Source organism: Numenius arquata, chromosome 8 (assembly GCF_964106895.1).
Source record: "Numenius arquata chromosome 8, bNumArq3.hap1.1, whole genome shotgun sequence".
NCBI lineage: Eukaryota > Metazoa > Chordata > Aves > Charadriiformes > Scolopacidae > Numenius > Numenius arquata.
This window is the reverse complement of record NC_133583.1, coordinates 41,323,946-41,343,873: the sequence shown is the minus strand read 5'-3', so window position 1 is coordinate 41,343,873 and position 19,928 is coordinate 41,323,946. Positions and strand designations below refer to the sequence as shown.

Below are 19,928 nucleotides of genomic sequence, written 5' to 3'. Positions count from 1 at the left end.
TGTAAATGAAAGGCGAACAGCTGGAAAAGAAAGGGGTCTGGTCAGAATCTTGACCATCATTGCCATAGCACAGTGGCTACAGGAGCCAAAATATCAGCAACCATCTCAACAAAACACCAGGTTATTTCCCATGTTCCCTCAAAAAAGGAGGGACAGGAAATAAACTATAACTGCTTGAGTCACACTTCTCTCCTTGAGCATTAAAGCTAAACACCACAATGCAAGAACAAGTTTACAGGCATAAAACAAACATTGCAGACATTAGTGATGTGCTACAAAAGAATGAAGATGCTATCTCATACAGAGAACTCCCCTAGGCCTTAACCAGGGTACTTCTCATTGACATCAACAGGAGCTTGCCTGAGAAGGGGCTGCAAACTTTGATCCATAAATAGGATCTCAAAATAACACACTTCACCATGGAAACAATTGTGCAGGTTAATTCTGTTCTCTTTAAGATTGGAGCAGGAACTGCACCAGATACCTCATAGATTAGAGAATTTACATGCCTCAGTATTACACATGGGGTTGAGGAGCTCAGTTTTGTCCAGTCCCAGTCACACCACTCCCCCTGACTGGCGCTGGGGCGAGCTGTCATTAGCAACGAGCTCAAAAAGAGTACACCTGCAAGAGAACATTGGCCATATAAGAATGGCATTCCCAGGGCCATTTTACTACTATGTTTCAGAGAAAGACTTCCCAGAAACAAGATAAAGACTTCCCAGAAACAGATGAAGACCCCAAACTCCCCATGTACCGCCCTGTACACCCTCATGCCCGCAGGGATCCTGCTCGGGCGTCTCGGTGTGCATTTGCAAATCGTCTCCAGCAGCCAAAGCTTCATCCCCGGGGCTTCCCCTTCATCCCCGGGGCCTCCCCTTCTTCATCCCTGGTTGCTCCGACGCTCGGCGGAGGCCCCGGCGCGAAGGAGTTAAGGCTGCCGGGACCCCCACCGCCCGCACCCCCGCCGCCGAGCAGCCTCCTGACGTCAGCCCCGCGCACGGCGCAGGGGACGCGCAAGCGGGCGGCGCGGCGGCCGGAGGAGACCCGCGGCGGGCGGCTGCCAGCGGCCGGGGGAGCGCGGGGCCGCCGCCCCGCAGCCCCCCGCCAGCATGTCCGCCAAGGAGAGGCAAAAGGGCAAAGTGACCAAGGACAGCGTCACCCTCCTGCCCTGCTTTTACTTCGTGGAGGTGAGTGGCCGTCGTCCCCTTCCCTCTCGGGAATGGCCGCGGCGGGCGCGGGGCGTCTCGGAGCCCCTCTGCTGGGAACGCCGCTTTGCCTGCGGCGGGGGAGCTCGCCTCGGCACTGGTTCCGCACTGCCTGATGCAAAATCCCTACGTGCCGCTTTGCCTCGGCGAAATCGGCAGAGAAGCCCCCCCGTGAGGAGCAGGCATAAATTAACCTCTTCTTTGCAGTCTTTTCAAGTGGGAATTATTTCTACGAATTATTCAGAAAATTAAAGGGTTGCTCAAGTAAATCATGCTATGTGCCCAGGAACCTCTCGGGAGGAAGACATGTTTCAAGAAGGGCTGGCTTCTAGGCAAACGCCGCTCACGTTGCTTTGGTAGAATAATAATCATGTTCGTAAGGGAATGCTTAGGAAAACAGAAATGTTCTCAAAATGGTAACCAGTGGTGTGTTTTTACTGAAACCTGGATTATGTGCTTCCTCTAACAGAGCTAAAAATGTCCGTATAGAAAACAGAATGAGGTTCTCAGCACATCTTAAAGAGCAAAACCTGCTATGGCTGCTCAGCTGGTAGCAGGTGGAGTTGCAGAGGCACTCACTGCTCGGTGTGTCACTTGGAGGCATTTAGCCCCCCACAAAATAGTCACGTATATACCTGTATAAAATCATGAGTAGACACGGTTTAGGCATAAGGAGATCGGTGTGATGTGAATTTGTTTAATGGCACAGCAGTAAGAGGGAGGTAAAAATGTTTTAAGGATCAAGCGAAGTGTTTCAGGTGACCCCACTCACAGGAAAGTGACTGAGGCGCTTTGAGGCACCAGGTAACTTGCCTCAGAGAGAGATTGTGAAAATAACGTGAGGAACTTAATGGCAAAATATGGTGTAAGTTAACTATAATTGGTATGCTAAATAAAAGCATAAAAATATATACAATACTTTAAAGTATAAAATATTAAAATATAGAAATTGGGTGAAATATGAAGCAAAAATTATTTTCTTTCAAGTGCCCTTGAAGGGCTTTGGAGGTTCTCTGGGAGGTAGAAGGGGTCAGGTCGAGAAGGGATTTTAGGTAATGGTGGAGTGTCTCTGTCCCTTGTGCTTCCTAAGCACCTGGAGATGGTTGGGACCTAACCCAAAGTAAGCTACACCAACTGGAAAGCCTTGCAGAGGCTGGTTATGTAGAAGCATCGGATGCATCCTATCAATGCAATTAGCCCTGCTCAAGGAACAGCCTTTGATGGAAGGCGCTTGCTGTGCCATATATCTTACATTAGCTTAGGAAGGAGGAGGTCAAGCTTGGGGAAGCCCTTAAAAACTGGTAAGGGCTTCCCCACTCTGTGCTGTCTTTGGGAAGCCAAACCAGAAGGGAGGTTGCTGGACCTGAGCTGAGGCATACCTCTCATGCAGGGGATGATGTAGAGATCCTGCAAGACAGAACTGTGCTGTTTGGTGGGCTGTGCTTTGGCCTGCGTCAAGCTGGGATGAAATACGGAACAGCAGCACAAAACGTGTGCATGCTGCACAAAAGAGGTGTCTTATATAAAATTGCATACTTACAGTTCCCCCAGAACTTCCCTGTAGCTGTTAAAGGAATAAAGCAAAGAATTCTGCAAGCAATGAAGAACTTAAGACTGAGCTCTCTGTACAGGTCCCACAGGGAACAGACCAGTTCCCCACTCTGGTGTGGACTCCTAAGACCTTCAGCGAGTCACTTATAGCTAGCCCTAAGAAGAGGTGAAGATTTCAACACCTAGCTGCTCTGAGAGGGAGTCAGAGTCCTTGCTTAAGAGAATGGTCTCCTAATGAACTTCTAGGATTTCTATGTTATTCAATCACAGGAGCAGAATCTAAAGCCTGCACGAGCCCGTCTTCCCCAGGAACGAGTTATAATTATTTAATTTCAGGCTTATGGCCCCTCTTGAACCAATGAACACGTAGGTATTCCATACAAGTAAAAGCAACATCAAGAGAAAAAACTGACTACAATACATCTGAGCCTAAACATTGATTAGGAAACTCTTTGAGTTATTAGTCCTCTCCCATTACACAGCAGGAGGCTTTGAAACCATTTTGCGTGTTTTAGTTGAGTACTCAACTCACTTGAGTGAAAGGGTGACAACAACTGATATGATACTTAGAAAGAAACACTTACCTTGTGCTACTTACGTAGACCCACCCTGCATTTACCAACATGCGCACTAATTCTAATCAGACTAATGAGAATGCCTTTCTAGAGCTTTGTAGCACAGGCAGATGCCAGCCCTTCAACAGCATCAGAAAAAGGAAACGATAGCTTAGACTCTTCTTCTGTGATTGGCTCAAGGAGAGCCAAAGATTTGAGTTGTTCCTCATAAAGAGGGATTTAATCAAAGATAATTTAATTGTAATGAGAAGTTTGCATGTGTAAGGGATAGAGGACTGACCCAGTGTGGTTGACTGGCATTACTGCCTAATATGGGTTTCCTTTGTAAGCAGGAGGTAAGTTCCTAATGCGATCCAACAACAGCCGACTGCTTAAAAACAAAACTTACCCAATTTAATTAAGGCACTCTGATTTTTAAAGCTTTTAATTTTGTGAATGGTAGTTGAATGGATGATGGGAAACAGGCTTTCAAGCCCTCTCCTCTGATTGCTGTCAATTCTTTTATTTTTCTTCTGCCACTCATTCACTTTAATTTTCCCTGTCCCATTCATAGCAGTCTGTCCCTACCCTGAATTGCAATAAAAAAACATAGCACATTAAGTTTGCATTTTCAAAGAAGAAAACTGGGATTTGCTGTCATCCACTTTGCATCAGGACCTAGGAGGTGTACACCAAAGGACAAGCAGACTGTTTTGAAAATACATTACAAAAAAGTGGGGTTTTTTTCCCTCAAACACCAGACAAAAGGAAAGAGGTGGAAAAAAGGATGTTGGGTCAAGGAGAAAAGTCAAAATTCCAAAGCAGTAGGAAAGGGTTGCATTCATGTTATACGAATGAAATATATTATACAGTTAAAGAATGAAAAAATATCTGTAATAACTAATATAATTCAGGCATGCAGAATGAATAAAGACAGATTCTCTGCTTCAGAAGGACCTTATCTTTAGAAATAGCAGCAAACATATACAGTTCTGACACTGAGGGTTTTCTGCTATTAAGATCGTTAAGAATGTGTTATAAATGAGACTTAACTCCCGTAAACAAATGTGTTTGGTAGCAGCAACTTTCAGGATTGCATAAAATATAATTACATAGAATAAATATGCAGGCCAACTGATGATAAGCCTCAAAAGAAATAGTCTAGGCCTGATTTTGGTTTCAGTCTAATTTAAGAATAATTCCAATTAGCAGATTTTACCAACAACAGAGTTAAAACATAAAACCAAGATGCCCCTCTTAAGATCATTGTTGTCATTAGAGCTATCCTTCATTTACCTAGGAAAAGGAAAAGGAGAATCAGGCTAGAGCTTTGGAAGACACAGAAATGAAAAGGAAATAAAATTAAGAGATGGAGCAGCTGAAAAATGTGGATGGGTCATTCTCTAAAAACGTCAGAGGCAAACAAATGAGCATTATGAAATAAATCTTAACGCATTTTCAAGTTTCATAAAATGAAATAAATTGGTGGTTTATCATATGTATCATAAGAATGTTATAGGTTATTTTAAAACGCTGGTAATAACTTCTGCTTAGGAGAGCCCCGGATCTGAGGCTCCTGAGAGTTGAATAGTTTTAGATTGCCTTGTGCATCATGCTCACCTGAAGCACGTGGTAATGAGCACTGCCAGGCAGTTTGGCCTGTTTCAGTCCTAATTATGCTTGTGGCATTTTAGGGCTTTGTAGACTGTATGGGTTATCAGAGCTTTATTTGCATAGCTGAGAAAGACAAAACTTGCCATGAAAATTCATAGTCCCTCTAGTCTAGTGGGAATTCATTTTCATGGTAAAAAGTCTACATGCCTCTGGGAGATATTGAAAATTATTATTCCTGGAATAAGTTTTGCTTTTTGTTAACTGACTTTCTTTTCAGCATATTCAGAGTATATCGTAAGTATATTCACTTACAGAAGAAATATGAATATGAATCTGGAAAACTTCCAGGGTTACGTAGTTTCTGTTCCTGGCAGACTGGTCACACTTTAGAGGCAGGACAGTCAGATAACATTTCTTCTTGATGAAGGAAAAAGACTGTTTTTCCCCGTGCTATCACAATTCAAAAATTCCTGGTTTAAATTCTGGTTTCACAGAAGTCGCTATGAATTTTGACTTTGACTTCAGTGGCCTAATTACTTCATCCTGTGCCCTAGATGTAGGAATGCAAAATGCCAAGGTGGTGTCAATCTGAGTGACTTGATGCACGTATTCTCCAGCTAAACTGTGTTCCTGTGGCACAGTCTTCATCTGTTGGTTGGTTAACTTCCAGAGACTAAAATTGGAGATGTTTCAGACAATGTTCCTTGTACAGTTTAATTTTTTCCTTAAGTTCTCTTCTAGACTCTTGTTTTTGATGTGTGCATACAGATACAGGTAGCTTCTTTTTCCAGAGCACTGCCAGGAGGTAATCAAGCCAGAATTGTTTGGAAACACTTCTTTAAGTACTGGAAGACCACTTACTTTTCTTGTTCCCAAAGGAGCTGGAATTCTCACCAGCAGAAAGCACAAAGATCTGTTATCATTGTAGGACTCCAGGCTGCAGAACACAGGAGGTCATCAGTTTCCATTGAAATAAGTACACGTAGAGAACGTTCACTTTGTCTCAGCACCAGATGCTTTATTTATATTTGTTTCTAAGATATGCTGACAGAGTGAAGTGTGAAACATCAAATGTTTCTACACATCACTTGGTAGCTCAGTGCCACTTCTTAGTCACATCTGGAATTTTTTTTTCAGCTATTCAGCCATACATGGCCCACCACACATAAAATTATGCACTTTGTTACCTGCAAGTCATGCATAGGTGTGACTGCAAAAGACACAAAAAGCCAAGGGAGTGCAGAGGGAGAGTAGGCTATAGGGCTAAATCTTTCTGCTTAAGAACAGGATGTTTGAACCTAGTGTAAGAGTTAAACTACACTGCTGTGTCTAGGAGGTACAGTGTAGTCACATTTGTCTCTAGATAGGTTTTTTGTTATGCTTAAATTAGCCTTGGGGGGTGAACCAACAAAAAACCCCAATTGTAGAAGATGAAATTATCCCCATACTGTGGAAGTAGCATAATACTTTCCAAATACATTGCTTTTTCTCTCAAAAGAGTCAGCCATGTGTGAGGGGAGAGGAAGAAGAAGAAATACACTTAACAGTCTGCTCATTGAGCTGACCTTGTCATGTGGCTGACTCACAGAGGATAGATGTTGTTTATAACAGTGCATTAGAGACCAGCATCCCCAAAATATTAAGAGGCTAGCTGAGGCCTGAGGAGGCTGCTACGCATTCAAAGCAGCTATGTAATTCGTTGGCCAAGTCATCAGTGTTACATCACTTCTGTGCCTATGGAAGAGCTGTGCAGTCTGCATACTACTTCCTTTTAGCAGATGAGCAGAAAAGGCGGGGGGGAGGGAAGGGAGGTGTCAGGCCTGTGACAAGGCTGTCCTGGGAAACAAAAATGCAAATGCCACATGTTAGATCTCCCTCTGTGTTTTGCTACTTGCTTGGCAAGTGAAGAGTTCGAGTAGTTCATAGTGAAAGAAGGCCCTGCTCCCTTTTCAGTCCTGCACCATTCTCCTGACTTAATATCTCAGTAGTAAAAGGAGGCCTGAAAATGTTAGAAATTAAAGCAGACTCATTTTTCCAAATGATTACCTCTTCCAAAAGTAGAAAGAATTTATACCCCTCTCTGGGATTTTCTTCTATAATTGTTAAAAATCTGTTACTGTGCAGCCAAATTAATAAAGAACAGCCTATTGTGGAACCTTATTACACAGGAACCGAGCTGTTACAAACATTGAATTTTGACTGATGATGTTATCGCTTAAAAGTTCAATTTGTAGGAAGGGAGTTCAGAAGTGGCAAAACAGCATGGGAGTAAGCCACTGGGGAGGAGTTGGTGCCCACAGAAATTTTTTGTATGGATGGGAACCAGTGTGTGTTAGACAGTAGAATGAATTGCAGTATTGTGCAGAGACTGGCAGCTTTGTCCCCTAGAGGTGGGGTTTTCAAGGAAACTTCTAGCTGAAGTTTGGTAACACTGACCCGAAAACAACCACCTTTTTTTGAAGTGTTGCTTTTCTTGATTTACCATAACCTTGCAGCAGGAACATAAAAGAAGTTTCATAACTTCAACAGTACGTGCAATATCCTAAAACAAACAGTACTTCAACAGTACGTGCAATATCCTAAATCTTATTGTTTGTAGTTATTTGCTGATTATAACTAATCATTGATTTAATCAATAATAATAATAATTTTAATCAATAATCATAATTAACTCTAATCATAATTAATATAATGAATCATCAATTATGTTTGAAGTCACACTGGAAAGAAATGCATTAATGGTGGGGTTTTTTGTTGTAAAATTTCTGCCTAAGGATTTACTTTCTCTTTAAGCACATATACTTAATTAAATTGAAATATTTTTAAAGTATTTTTAGATTATTCCTGTCTGAGAATATTTTTGTTAAACAATTTTTATTTTTTTGGTTTTTCCCTGTGTAATTGCTGCTTCACGTACATTTATTAAAAAAAAAAAAAAAAGAAATAAGCACTTCTAGGATTACCATGCATTTAGCATGACTTTGAGATTTCTGAAGTAAATAGGAATTTTATCACTGATGTATCACCTCTATTTTTGGTCTTACACATACTAAGAGGTTTTCTATTAAGATCTGGCAAAAGATCAAGAGGTTTGAGGAGCTGCATGAAGATATCTGTTATATTTCTAAAGCTAGACTCTAATTGGCAGTCACTGAACAATTCAATTAAACTCTAAAGTCAATGCTGGAAATAAGGATAATTTAATTTTCAAAAATGATAATAGATTTCAGTGACACCTGGGATTTGAAATTAAACTGTGAGTTGAAATTAAATCCAAGAGTGTTATATCTAGAAGGAGAAATACCATATTATGTTTCTGCAATTAGTTTCCACAAAACTTGGACAACAGTGAGGTAAAACTCCTTTAGAGAAAAGACCGGCTCTGTAGAGCTTTGGGCCAGACCTGCATCCAAAACAGGGACAAGAAGCAGCAGAAACTTGAGTTCAGAGAGAAAAGCAAAAATCCTTTATACAGATGCAAATTATAGACTTCTGAAAAGCCTGAATGCCTTCTCTTATAAACCTGAAACATTTAAAATTACATTTAGAACATAAAAAAAAAAATCTACCTTTTAGGTCAAGCAAGTCCCCTACTCTATAGCCATCCTGTGCTTAGCACCATCTCTTCAAAATTCCTCATGACAGTCCAGTTTGCAATGCATTTGAGCTTGTGCTTGGTCTTAATCCCAGCTCTGCACAGCAGTCTCACTGAGGGTGAAGGTACGGCACCGGTGCAGCTAAGCAGGAGCCATGGTGAGGAGTCCAGGGGTTCTCAAAAACAAGAGAAAATGGCAGAATTTGGGCTGATACCGTTTCTTCTTCCTAACCTATTTTTGGAAGGTATTCAGTCATAGTCATGACCTCAGTATTCATTTCTGTCAGGATAAAAGAGACCTGTCGTCCTTCCATTCTCTCCTCCTGTCTTTTCTCACAGCAAAGTACAACAGGACAACATCCAGGGCGGTTGAAAGCTGCAGTCGCTGTTAGTAGTTGGCTAAGAATAGGAATACCTTGTCTCCTCCAACCCACCACAGCCCTTTTTTTTTTGTCTCATCCATCTGTTGTGCCTTGTCATTTAGACCACAAATTCTTTGGCACAAAGACTGACATTTATGATACATTTTAATAGAATCTTCTACAATGCTACAGCCTTGCAGTGCTAACACAACACAGTTATTAAATAGACCGTCCTTCTCCCAAGCACTTGGCTGGTATTTTTCCCATGAGGAGAAACTGATGACACCCATTAGCTATCTTTCTGAGGCAATCCTGTTTATTTACTTGATTGCTTATGAAGATTCCCTGATTCCCAAAAAACAAGAGAAACACCAGGATGCAGCTACCGTGCTCAGGAACTTCTAGCTTGCCGTGGAAGGGTTGCAGAACGACCTAAGGATCTAAGAATTTCTTGGCCACCCAAGTCTAAAAATTATTTACAAAATATAAAAGATCCAAATAGCATATCGGGCATCCCTTAACCCTTTTTCACAGGTGGGCTAGTCATATTATCCTTTTTCTGCATCTGGCTAATCATGTCTTAATTTCCTCAGGAAGCTACCTACACACTGCTTCTCTCTTTCCTGCCTATGTTTTTATACAGGCAGGTAAAACTAATCAGTTCCACAGCCTTTTTATTTGCATCCAGTCTCAAAGAAAATCACTCAAGTCATTCTGGCCAGCACACTGAGCAGTGACTTCAATGTTTAACTATGATTAGAAGAGAGGCATTTCATTTTCCACTGACTTAGCCTGACGGAAATATAGCCCAGGCTAATCACCTTTGTAACCCATATTTAAAGAGTGTCTGCTGGTAGCTGCATCTGGATATGTGTTCATAATAAGGAGAAATGGCTGTAGTGCATTTTAGCAAAGGAAAGAGAGGTCATGTAACTGCAACCTAAAAAGCAGGTTCATAGAATGGTTTGGGTTGGAAAGGACCTTAAAGATCGTTGAGTTCCAACCCTTCTGCCATGGGCAGGGACACCTCCCACTAGACCAGGTTGCTCAAAGCCCCATCTAACCTGGCCTTGAACACTTCCAAGGATGGGGCATCCACAACTTCCCTGGGCAACCTGTTCATGCCTTTGAGTATGTGACACACTCATAAAGGCCATGGATTTTAAGATGTTATTCTCCTGAAGATATATATGGACTCTTTGCTTAGTTAAGTGCTGGAAAATACAAGAGTTAGATATATAACTACCAGCGTATGGTTTTAGAGAAAGGGAATTTATAGAAGCTACTAATTCCCAGAGAGTTTTGAATTATGTATGTATACACTTGCATATTCTTTCAAGGTAAGAGAGAAACTAGGGGGAGGTAATGGGTGTATGCTTATTTGTTGCTTTTCTTTTGGTTTGAGCCTCACTATCTCCATGATATTGGATATTGATCTCCAATCAATAATATCCAATTGCTACTGACTTGCCTGTAACACTTGCAGAGAGAATGTCATTTTAGTGAAGCTTTGATTTTTTGGAAATTCTCTGAGGGGAGGGAGCACCTTGAATTAGAAGTTTAGGGCTCTGCAGAGACCCTGTGGAATAGTAAAGTTAAAGGTCCTACATTTTAACTCAAGAGCAAGCAGTTTAGTGTTTCTTCCAGAACAACAAGTTTTGTGCATGGTAGAAGGCTGGAGACAAAAGTCAGCGCCCCAGATGCTGACCTATCCAAAGGACAACCTTGTGCTATTTAGGGTTCCATCCACTCCAGTAAGATTTTCCTACTAAGGCTTGGCCTTCTGCTGCCTCATTTGCAAGACCTCTGCTGTCATACCAGACTTCTATTCCTGCATTACAGAGGGTGCAGTGTGGAGGAGGTACAGGTGTAGGGTAAGAGATGGGGCAAATGCTGGTACTGGAGACCTCAAGGCTATAAACAACTTACCTAATGGTCAGATAAAGAAATGCAGAACTGCAGCTGGCAAAACTGATTTTAGGGGTAACAAATGTACGAAGAACAAGCATCCAACACATGTAAACCACGCCAAATATAGTAAATTGAAACATAATGTGAAAAGACAGACCAAAAGAGAAAGAGCGAGGTGTAAAAGCACGTTAGCAAACATAAAAATGAACCCAAGTGGCTCCTAGAGGGAGGAAGAATCACCATCAACATCATACTCGTCCTGACAAAGGATTTGGGATGTGCAACACTAGAGTGGTAAGTAACTCATTTTATACAGAATAACTACTTGTTACTAGTAGATATGATATAGGTATAAAAATCATGCAGAGTTGTACCATACAGAGATATGTGAAAGGAAAACAAACTAGGCAAAGCCTAATTTTTAAGGTCATTAGAAAAACTGCTGTTAAAATTAAACTAGTTAAGAACAAAGTTCCAGGCAGGTCAAGACAAATACAGACAAAGCATGCTTGACAAGCCCTAATCCTGAGTCCTTGCAAGCTCAGTACAAAATCTGTGGCTTGTTAGTAGCAATGACGATACTGTATTTAGTGGGCTACAGCTCTACAGGTTCCTCTTTTCGTGCACTTGAAGCCATGCAAAACTGGTCATAGGGAAATTCAATAGAAACGTTTCCATCTACATGGGGGTGCCCCAGCAAGTTTGGGCCCAGTGGCTAAGGGGAAACCAACTTGTGGGGTTTGGGCAGAACCAGCATGGCTTCCTTGCTTAGGCTGTATCATATGACCAGTAACAAATTGTGCTGGCACTATGGGTCCTGGATAGTCTTAATACTCACAAGAAAACCAGAAGCACCCCAAAACAGCCCTGGGAGCAATCACAACACAAGAGCTGTTATCATCCACCACTGAACTCCTCTCACAGCCATCTCTTCTTTCAGTTCTCTGCAATATGTGATATATGACTTGTGGCTCTTGTCTAGGAGGAATATTTGTTACATATCCCATCAGTTCAGAGAAGTTATTGTGCTACCGAATGCTCTTTTGGTTTGTCCTAAACTAGATAAGAAACATGAGGTTTTCACCTTTTATTTTTCTCCTTACAAGATCTCTAGGTATTTACATCCTTGTTGAGCTTTTGGGAACAGAGATCATCTTGTGTCATGCTTGGAGAATTCCTAGCTCAATACAGCAAAATCTTTTTAAATATTATTAATATTAATTATTATTAATGCCAAAGTCCTATGGCTTAATAAAGGCTCTTAACTTTTAACAGTTTAAGAAAACAAAAGGAGGAAAAATTAAGAAATCTATTAAAAAACAAAAATAAACCCCAAATCAAATCTTTTCAGCAGCTATGCTGATTATGGTCCTGACTTTAAGACTCTAAGCCAAACAGAGTTTGACCATGTGGGTCAAACTCTACATTTACAGGTCTAAGTTACAAGCTAAAGAGGGATCTCTCTCTATAAGCCAACCAAGGAGGTAAGACTATAAAGACTTAGTCAAGAGATGTGAACTGAGGTTGGGGGTTTTACTATTCTAATTAGGAACAGGAAAATTCCTATTCCATTTTGTAATTAAAACAATACACACTCTACCATCTAATTATATTTGACATTTTCAAGGTGTTGGGAGCTGAAGTCTATAATTACAGAACTACTGCTGCCTTAAGCAGAACACTCCATAAATATTCATATATTAAATAGCCAGTTATACTGTTTAGAAGCTTTTAGAAACGTTTGCTTTTTTTTTTTTTAGAAACGCTAGACTTTTAGAAGACGCATTTTATATTTGTATTTTAAAAAAGATAGGAAGAAAAATGTCCTGTGGGACCTGACATACTGTATATAGCAAATTGACTATAAACCTATTCATTAGTATTATAAGCAGTCGTGTTAGAGATTCATAGAGTTTAGAATTGTTTCTTTCCTTTTAGCAGAATGGGTAATTATAGTCAGAAAAAATATGGGAGTCCTGTAGTGAAGTCATAAGACAGTAAAATGCAATTCTTACGATTCCTTGATTTTGTAATTAACAATAAAATTATAGCATACATACAGTAGTTTTTTTAAAAAAGTGTTAGTGTCTCACAATAAAATATCATTTCATGTATCATCTATTTTTGATAGTTCAATATTGCCATTTAAAACAGTTGCCTGCCTAAGAATACCATGATCAAAGTAGAGGTGGTCTTGTGGGTAATGCAGAGCCTGTTGTTCAAGGAGAGGCCTTCCTTTGCTTGACATTAGAGAAATGGAAAAATACACAATAAAGATGAATCTCTGAGTGCAAAGTGTTCCATGAGTCTGCCTGCTCTGTGTTTCCATTCTAGGAAATGAACCTTTGGGAACATTCAGATAAAAGGGCATAATTTCTGAAAAGAAGGGCAGTTTGCCTGCGTTGTCCATTTAGCTCATTGTTACAGGTTTGTGTCCTGTTATAAGATGCTTTGATCCATGGGACCTAGATCCTGGCTAAGTCATTAGGTATGACTTTCAAGTAGTTAATAATAAAAGACATTGCAAATGTTTCGAGAGTTAAATGCTGTGCAGAAATGAAGTTGCAATATGTGTGAGTTCAAGTGCTGTGCAGAATTTCAGTGTGCAAGTAAGAGCAGCAGAGACTTGGTGCAAGCTCCTTGCACGCCAGGGCAGCGTGCACTGTGCCAGCCTTCCGATCAGGATGCCCCTGATCCCAAACAGCTCCACAGTCTCTGTGCTGGCAGGTGTGGAGAGAAGGGCAGCCAGTCCCACAACACACTTAATTACTCCAAGAGTATGAAGACTTTAGGAAGTCCTCTTTCACCCCTGCACATCTCTACAATGACTAGAAACAGTCTAGCCCATGTTGACTAAGCATGTATGCTTGCATTATAGTCAATCAGGGACTGTATCCAGCAGAAAGTGAGTAGTATTATATAATGCATCCAGCTAAAGAATTGGACTTCTTCCTCTAATGGGCAGGAAGCAGGACTCAATTTAATTACATCGTTTATAATTAATCCATACATATTATATGTCAGATATTATATAATAGTTATATATAATGTATTCACAGAATGTGCATTATATATTGTGTATGTTATATGCTATACATAATATGTAATGTGTAATATAGTATGTGAGTGCAGATGTAAATGTATGTTTGGGTTATATGTGTATATATACACACTACTTGCTGAAGCAAACTTACTAGATGCCTAGTGTTATTTTTGTAATGCTCATAGCACTTAGGAATGCCAATACACATTCCCTCCCTTTCTACACAATCACAGTCTCTATACTACGTGACATTACAATGCAATCATCTTGAACTCACACAACCAGACAGACAAAATTCTTCTATTTTCCACCTTCTGCGGATTTTGCCTAGAACACTTTGAAGAGACAACTCACCCTCTTCAAATCTGTCCTTCAGCACATCAAAGATAAGCTGTTCTTTTCAAAAAAACCCTAAGCTGTATTAAAAAAGTTTCAGTGAAATTTAGCTAGAACTGTCCTTCCTTGACCACCCAGAATTGCATTTTATGCACAAAAAGTCTGCATTTTAAAAGCCCAATGTTTAAAAATCTGAAAATGACCAGTTAATGCAAGAAACCATTGTCCCTCTGCCATACATAGTAGGCTATATTCATCATTTTTTCAATATACATATTTATCCAGTTTTACCTCTGCTATTTTATTTCATTGTTGAATGGGATGTATGGCACTCATGTTAATCAAACCATTATTTTTGTAAATGTGTACTGAACATTGCAAGAAAAATATAACCTAACTCTGTTTGAAATTATGTTAAGACAATCCCTATTTCTCATAATGTGAGGTGCTTGATATAAGAGGAAGCGTTTTTCACTCAAGAGATGTGATACAACCTTATCAGATTTTTATGATTTTATCTAAGTGAATCTGTTTAGTAGTAGCAAGCTTTTACCTTCCAGCTGCAGCTAACAGTGAGAAAAAGTTCGTACAAAGAAAAAAGAAAAGGAAGGAGAAAGGCAGTTCACGTCATGTGACCCTTAGGTACCTTCATTGCAGTAGAGACACAGGGAAGGAGTTGTCTTATCTCAGTGGAGGAGCAGGCAGTTGTTCTCATGTTGCCTTGTTCAGTGAGAACTCTAGGAAATAACAAAGAAAAAAGGGTTTCTGAGCATTTACTAGGAGGATACAGAGAACAATCACATGCTGCTTGTCAACTCTGAATGTTCCAATGCCCACCTTGGGGGCAAGGCTGCCCTCTCTGTTCACTTACAAACCAATGTCTTCAATATACCTTATTCCTCTTTCTTCTCTGAAACAACTTCCTTCCACAGAGGCTTACAGGTTGAATTTGTGCTTTCAGGAGCTAGTGGCAAGCTGGGGTGAAACTATTCTCAGAGGGACCAATGTCACTCTTAATAAATTACTGGAAGTAATTGCGAAGGGGAAAATCACTAAATAGCTAGAGGATAAAAGAATTGTGAACCATAGTCATGATGATTCTAAACAGACTGAGTCTTGCCAAAGTTAATTGCTTTTTTGATAGAATTACAAAATGAACGTGCGAAGGCAGAACTCTGTATTATCACATATTTAGATTTTAGGGAAGCACTGGATACGGTTTTTCATTAACTGTTACTTTGAAACTTAATGCAAACTGGCTTTGATACAAACACTATCATATACATGACAGAGAGTTGCTAAAGGACCAAAAAGGATGATGATGAGCAGCAGAACGCTGAGGACCCACATGGGAGACTGCAGTCCTGGTACTTCCTTTTAAAAAAAAAAAATTGAAAAATCAAAGTTTGTCTATTAATCATTCATAGATAAAAGGCTAAATTATGTGGGCTGAAGATTGTTTTGACTAGCTTGGTAGACAGCAGGGTTATTTGATATCAACTGAATAGTATCATATCTCTAGAGAATTAATTATTTAAAGATGGTAAAGTGGATATGACAAGGAACAGTGAAATGTAAACAGCAAACATCACAGAGATTTATTAACAGACTATGTTGTCTTTGCAAAAGCATTGCTATTCCATTTCCAAATACTAATTTGTTGCTTTATTCTCTTATAGTTGCCCATATTGGCATCTTCTGTTGTTAGCCTCTATTTTCTTGAACTTACTGATGTCTTCAAGCCAGTTCACTCTGGATTTAATTGCTATGACAAGAGTCTGAGTATGCCATATATTGATCCTACACAAGAGTCTGTTCCCTTCTTGATGTTGCTTAGTCTGGTTTTTGCTGGACCGTCAATTACGGTAAGTTTGAGGTGCCACTTATTAAAGATTTTGAACAGAGTTTCAGTTGGCATAAAGAAAATAGCTTGTTTGCTTTCAGTTAGGCTGCAGAGTGTCATCCTGGCTAATTACTTTAGGATTTTAAATTCATCTTTTAATCTTCTGTAACAGAAAGAGACACACTCCTTAAAACATTCCCCATAGCACTTCATCTACCTGCACTATCCTAATTGTGGGCATTAATGTTAAGAAACAGCATCTACAATTAGGTGACAATAGCTTGAATCATTCCGTTAATGCTGTACAAATATTTGAACTCTTACAGACAGGACATCTCCCTACTCTGAGATACACCAAAAATTCAGGATTATGTTGGAAATGAAAGCCTTCATTTACAGTCCTGAACATGCCACTTTTGTTAGAACAAGCTTTATTCATTGAGAAGGTATATCAGCTGTGTCAGTGAAATCAATTACTTTCCCAAATAGCACTGGGACTCCTCTAAATTGCAAGTTAGTCATTAAGAGCAAAGGAGGCTGGTTTAATCATTCACCCAAAGGGAGAAGATGATTTCAGCAGAACAGAAATATGAGCAGTTTGATCACTATTTGTCATGGTTTAACCCCAGCCGGCAAATAGAACCACGCAGCCACTTGCTCACCGTCTCCCTCTTTCCTCCCCCTTAAGAAGGGTGGGGAGAAGAAGGAAAAAAAGAAGGGGAAAGGGAGAAAAAAAACCCACATGAGTTGAGTTAAAGATAGTTTAATAAAAACAATAACAGAAAAGGAAAAATAACAATAGTAATGACATGGGTCACTCTCACGGCCCAATGAATTGGCACTGTCCAGAGCAGTGATTGCGGGGTCCTGCCCTGCAGCTAACCCCATTTGTATATGAGCATGACGTCTATGGTATGGAATGGTTCATTGGCCGTTCTATTTTTCTGTCTATGCTTCTATGGGAAGCTGAAAGAAAAGTCCTTGAATAGTGTTAACATCATTTAGCAACAACTAAAAACAATAGGTATTATTGACATCCCTTTCACAGCAATCACTAGAAAAAAATTAACTCTTTCCCAGCTGAAATCAGGACACTATTTTACAGAAAAAAAAAATTCAAATTGTTTGATACAGGTGAGTGTTACCCCTGCTGGAACTGCTGTGTCAAATTAAAATGAAATCTAAAGATTTTACCTTTTTATATATATATACTAGAGGGAATTCATTTTGTCTGATTTTAGGCAGCTCAGACAGAAGCATTATTCTCACACCACTCCTGTTTGGCAAATGGAGAGAGAAATTCACCTTGAGTGGGTGATTCCATGCACCTAAAAAGCTGAATCAACCTTCTGAAAAGGTCTCTTCTCTCCCCTGACAGCAACAACTGTGCATCTTGGTTAGGTACTTCTCTAAGGCCACCTGCAAGTGGATCTCTGCTGCCAGCTCTGAATTCCCTTAAATTCAACCAGTTCATTCCTTTTATAATACTAGCCAATTTGCAACTGCAAAATGTATAAAATGTGGTGCCAATATAAAAATCATCAAGTGCTCTTCTCTCTTTGCTTTCCAGGATGTTTTTTGTTTAGTGAACTCTTCTTACTGTGTTTGGGTTTGGTTGCTTTAGAAACCATTTTTGAAGGATTTTGCACAACCATCAGGCTGAAAATTGTACTCATTTAGGAACTTGGAGCTAAGACTCTCAGCATTCCTGGTGTAGACGCTTGAAGCAAACACCAAATACTGTGATAAAAACGAAAGTTGTTGCTACTGCAGTTTGGCTGGGTTTCTTAAGTTTAGACAGTATTTCTGATAACAACAAAGTGGACTTTCCTGAAACAACCATAGAAGGAATTATATAGGCTCACTTGGGCCACAGCAGAGGGGTAAAAGCTGATTTTTACTTCAGAGTTTATGTCAAGCCTAGGTAATATCAAATACCTTCAATTGAGACGAAAGATACCCATTTTGTTATGTTGTGTTTACTAAGGGCTTTGATTACAGCTGAATTTCAGCATTGCATGAAATTTTGCAACAGAAAACATTATTCTTGCTTAAAACATTCTCCTACCAGCAGTACAGACAACTAACCAAAACCATTCTGTGTAAGGAACTTAAACCCACACTTGAGCATGCCTACCAAACATAAGATTGGTAAAGAATGTAAATCCTGAAGCTTCGAAGGGCAGCTGCTTAAAAGCTGCAAGCCTTAGGAAGGTATAGTTCACTTACGTTAGTGTGAGCATGAATGCGATGCTTGCATTAGTTGGAGAATGGGCTCTGATAGTGCGAAATACACAACCTCCTTTAATAAAAGGCACTGAAGATGGTGTAGAGCATCGGCTCTTTATTATTCAGTACCACTTCTGAAGTAAAAAACTAGGGTTTTTTTTGTCCAATTCTTCCCATTTTATTTGGAAAAACAGGCCAATGAAACTCAGTGCAAAAAAGATTACAGTTGTGCCATTTTCATCTTGTAGAGTTTAGCATTTTATAATTTCATTTTCATTAGCATTTCAATGGATTACACGCTTTATAAAATCTGTAAAATACAGAAAGCATGAGCTATGTGAGTAATTGAGGATCTCTAGTACCATAGCATATGTTAGCCTCTGTCTGCAGTTCAGGTACTTAGAAGAAGGTGGTCATCAAGACTCAATAAAATACAGCTGTGATTAAGACACATTTTAAATATTACCAAAGAGTGTAAATCAAAAAAAAAAAAAAAAAAAAAGAGGGGGTGAGAAGACAAGCAGATTCCAGTCTCAATCCCTCCTTAAAACCTTATATAAATATTACAATAGAAATTTTTTTCTCTATTATTTTTGTTGATATACTCAGTTTTCCCCAAGAACAGAGACTATATTAAATCTATTCACTTTATAGTAAATTTTTTTTGCAACAAATCTAGCATTTCATAATTTATTTTCGCAAGCCATTATTACAGGAGGATCTTGTGTCAATTTGGGGCTTTTTGTTTGTTGTTTTTTTCTTTGGGTATTTTGCTCATTATTAGTGAGCAGCAACTGCTTTAACAAGGTCTGTTCTGTAGCCCTGAAGCGCTACAGAAAATTACTATCAGTATTATTGACATATGTCTTATAGCTTGTGGCATATATGAAATTTTCTGTAGGTATTCATAAACCACAGGAGACTTCAGTGTGGAGCAACTGGACTTGTATGAAATTACTAACATGGATATTTTATGTCTGGAATATAGATATACCTGAATTGCAGTATGACTTCCATTTGCTTCAAAGAACTCTGAATCTGATCTTCTGACATATTTTCTCTCTAGCTATTAATTCAAAAATGTTAGGACCAGTTATTTGATCATATCAGTGTAGGTTCAAACCCTTATCAGCCACTGACTAAAAACCTACTTAAAGGTAACAATGTGCTTTCTAACAGAGATCACCAGGAAATTAGATTACATTGACCTGGGAAATCGATTTGCAAGGAGAGAAATTCACTGCTGGCAGTTTCAGTCCTACTGCCTCCTCAGCTGTGAGAGTTTGTTTCCTTGGAAATACCAGCCTCTGAATTTTCCTTGATATAGGCCTTGCCATTTCCCAATTTTCTCCTCTATCAGACCAGCTAATCCAGCTCTCTGGTGTTTTTCCCTGTGCCAGACATTCCTTAGAGCTTAGCTAAAAAGAGTTTCACTGTTTTCTAAGTTTGAAATATTACTGATTTCTCCATGAGGTTTCAGCTGCAAATTGATCAAATCGAGACAGATAATAGTGACCATAGTTTTCATCTAATTAAAATTCCTTAAATAACACTTACCACTGACTTTTCCAAGTAATGAGATAACTAACCTTCACTACTTCAATTTTTCTGTCAAAGAAAGGAAATTTCAATTTATTAAAACCTTAGCTAAAAAAAGAGTTAGACTAAGCTTGTTCATCGTA

At 39.5% G+C, this 19,928-nt stretch overlaps 1 protein-coding gene across 2 annotated transcripts in view; it reads left to right on the top strand.

Moving 5' to 3' along the window:
• Positions 1–1,112: 1,112 nt before the first annotated feature.
• PLPPR4 (phospholipid phosphatase related 4) overlaps positions 1,113–19,928 on the top strand; it is a 31,535-nt gene continuing 12,719 nt past the window's right edge. For both annotated transcript variants that reach the window (XM_074152211.1, XM_074152209.1), the window contains exons 1-2: positions 1,113–1,190; positions 15,854–16,039. In XM_074152211.1, coding sequence (XP_074008312.1) covers positions 1,113–1,190; positions 15,854–16,039 — 264 coding nt within the window. The remainder of the gene's footprint in view (positions 1,191–15,853; positions 16,040–19,928) is intronic.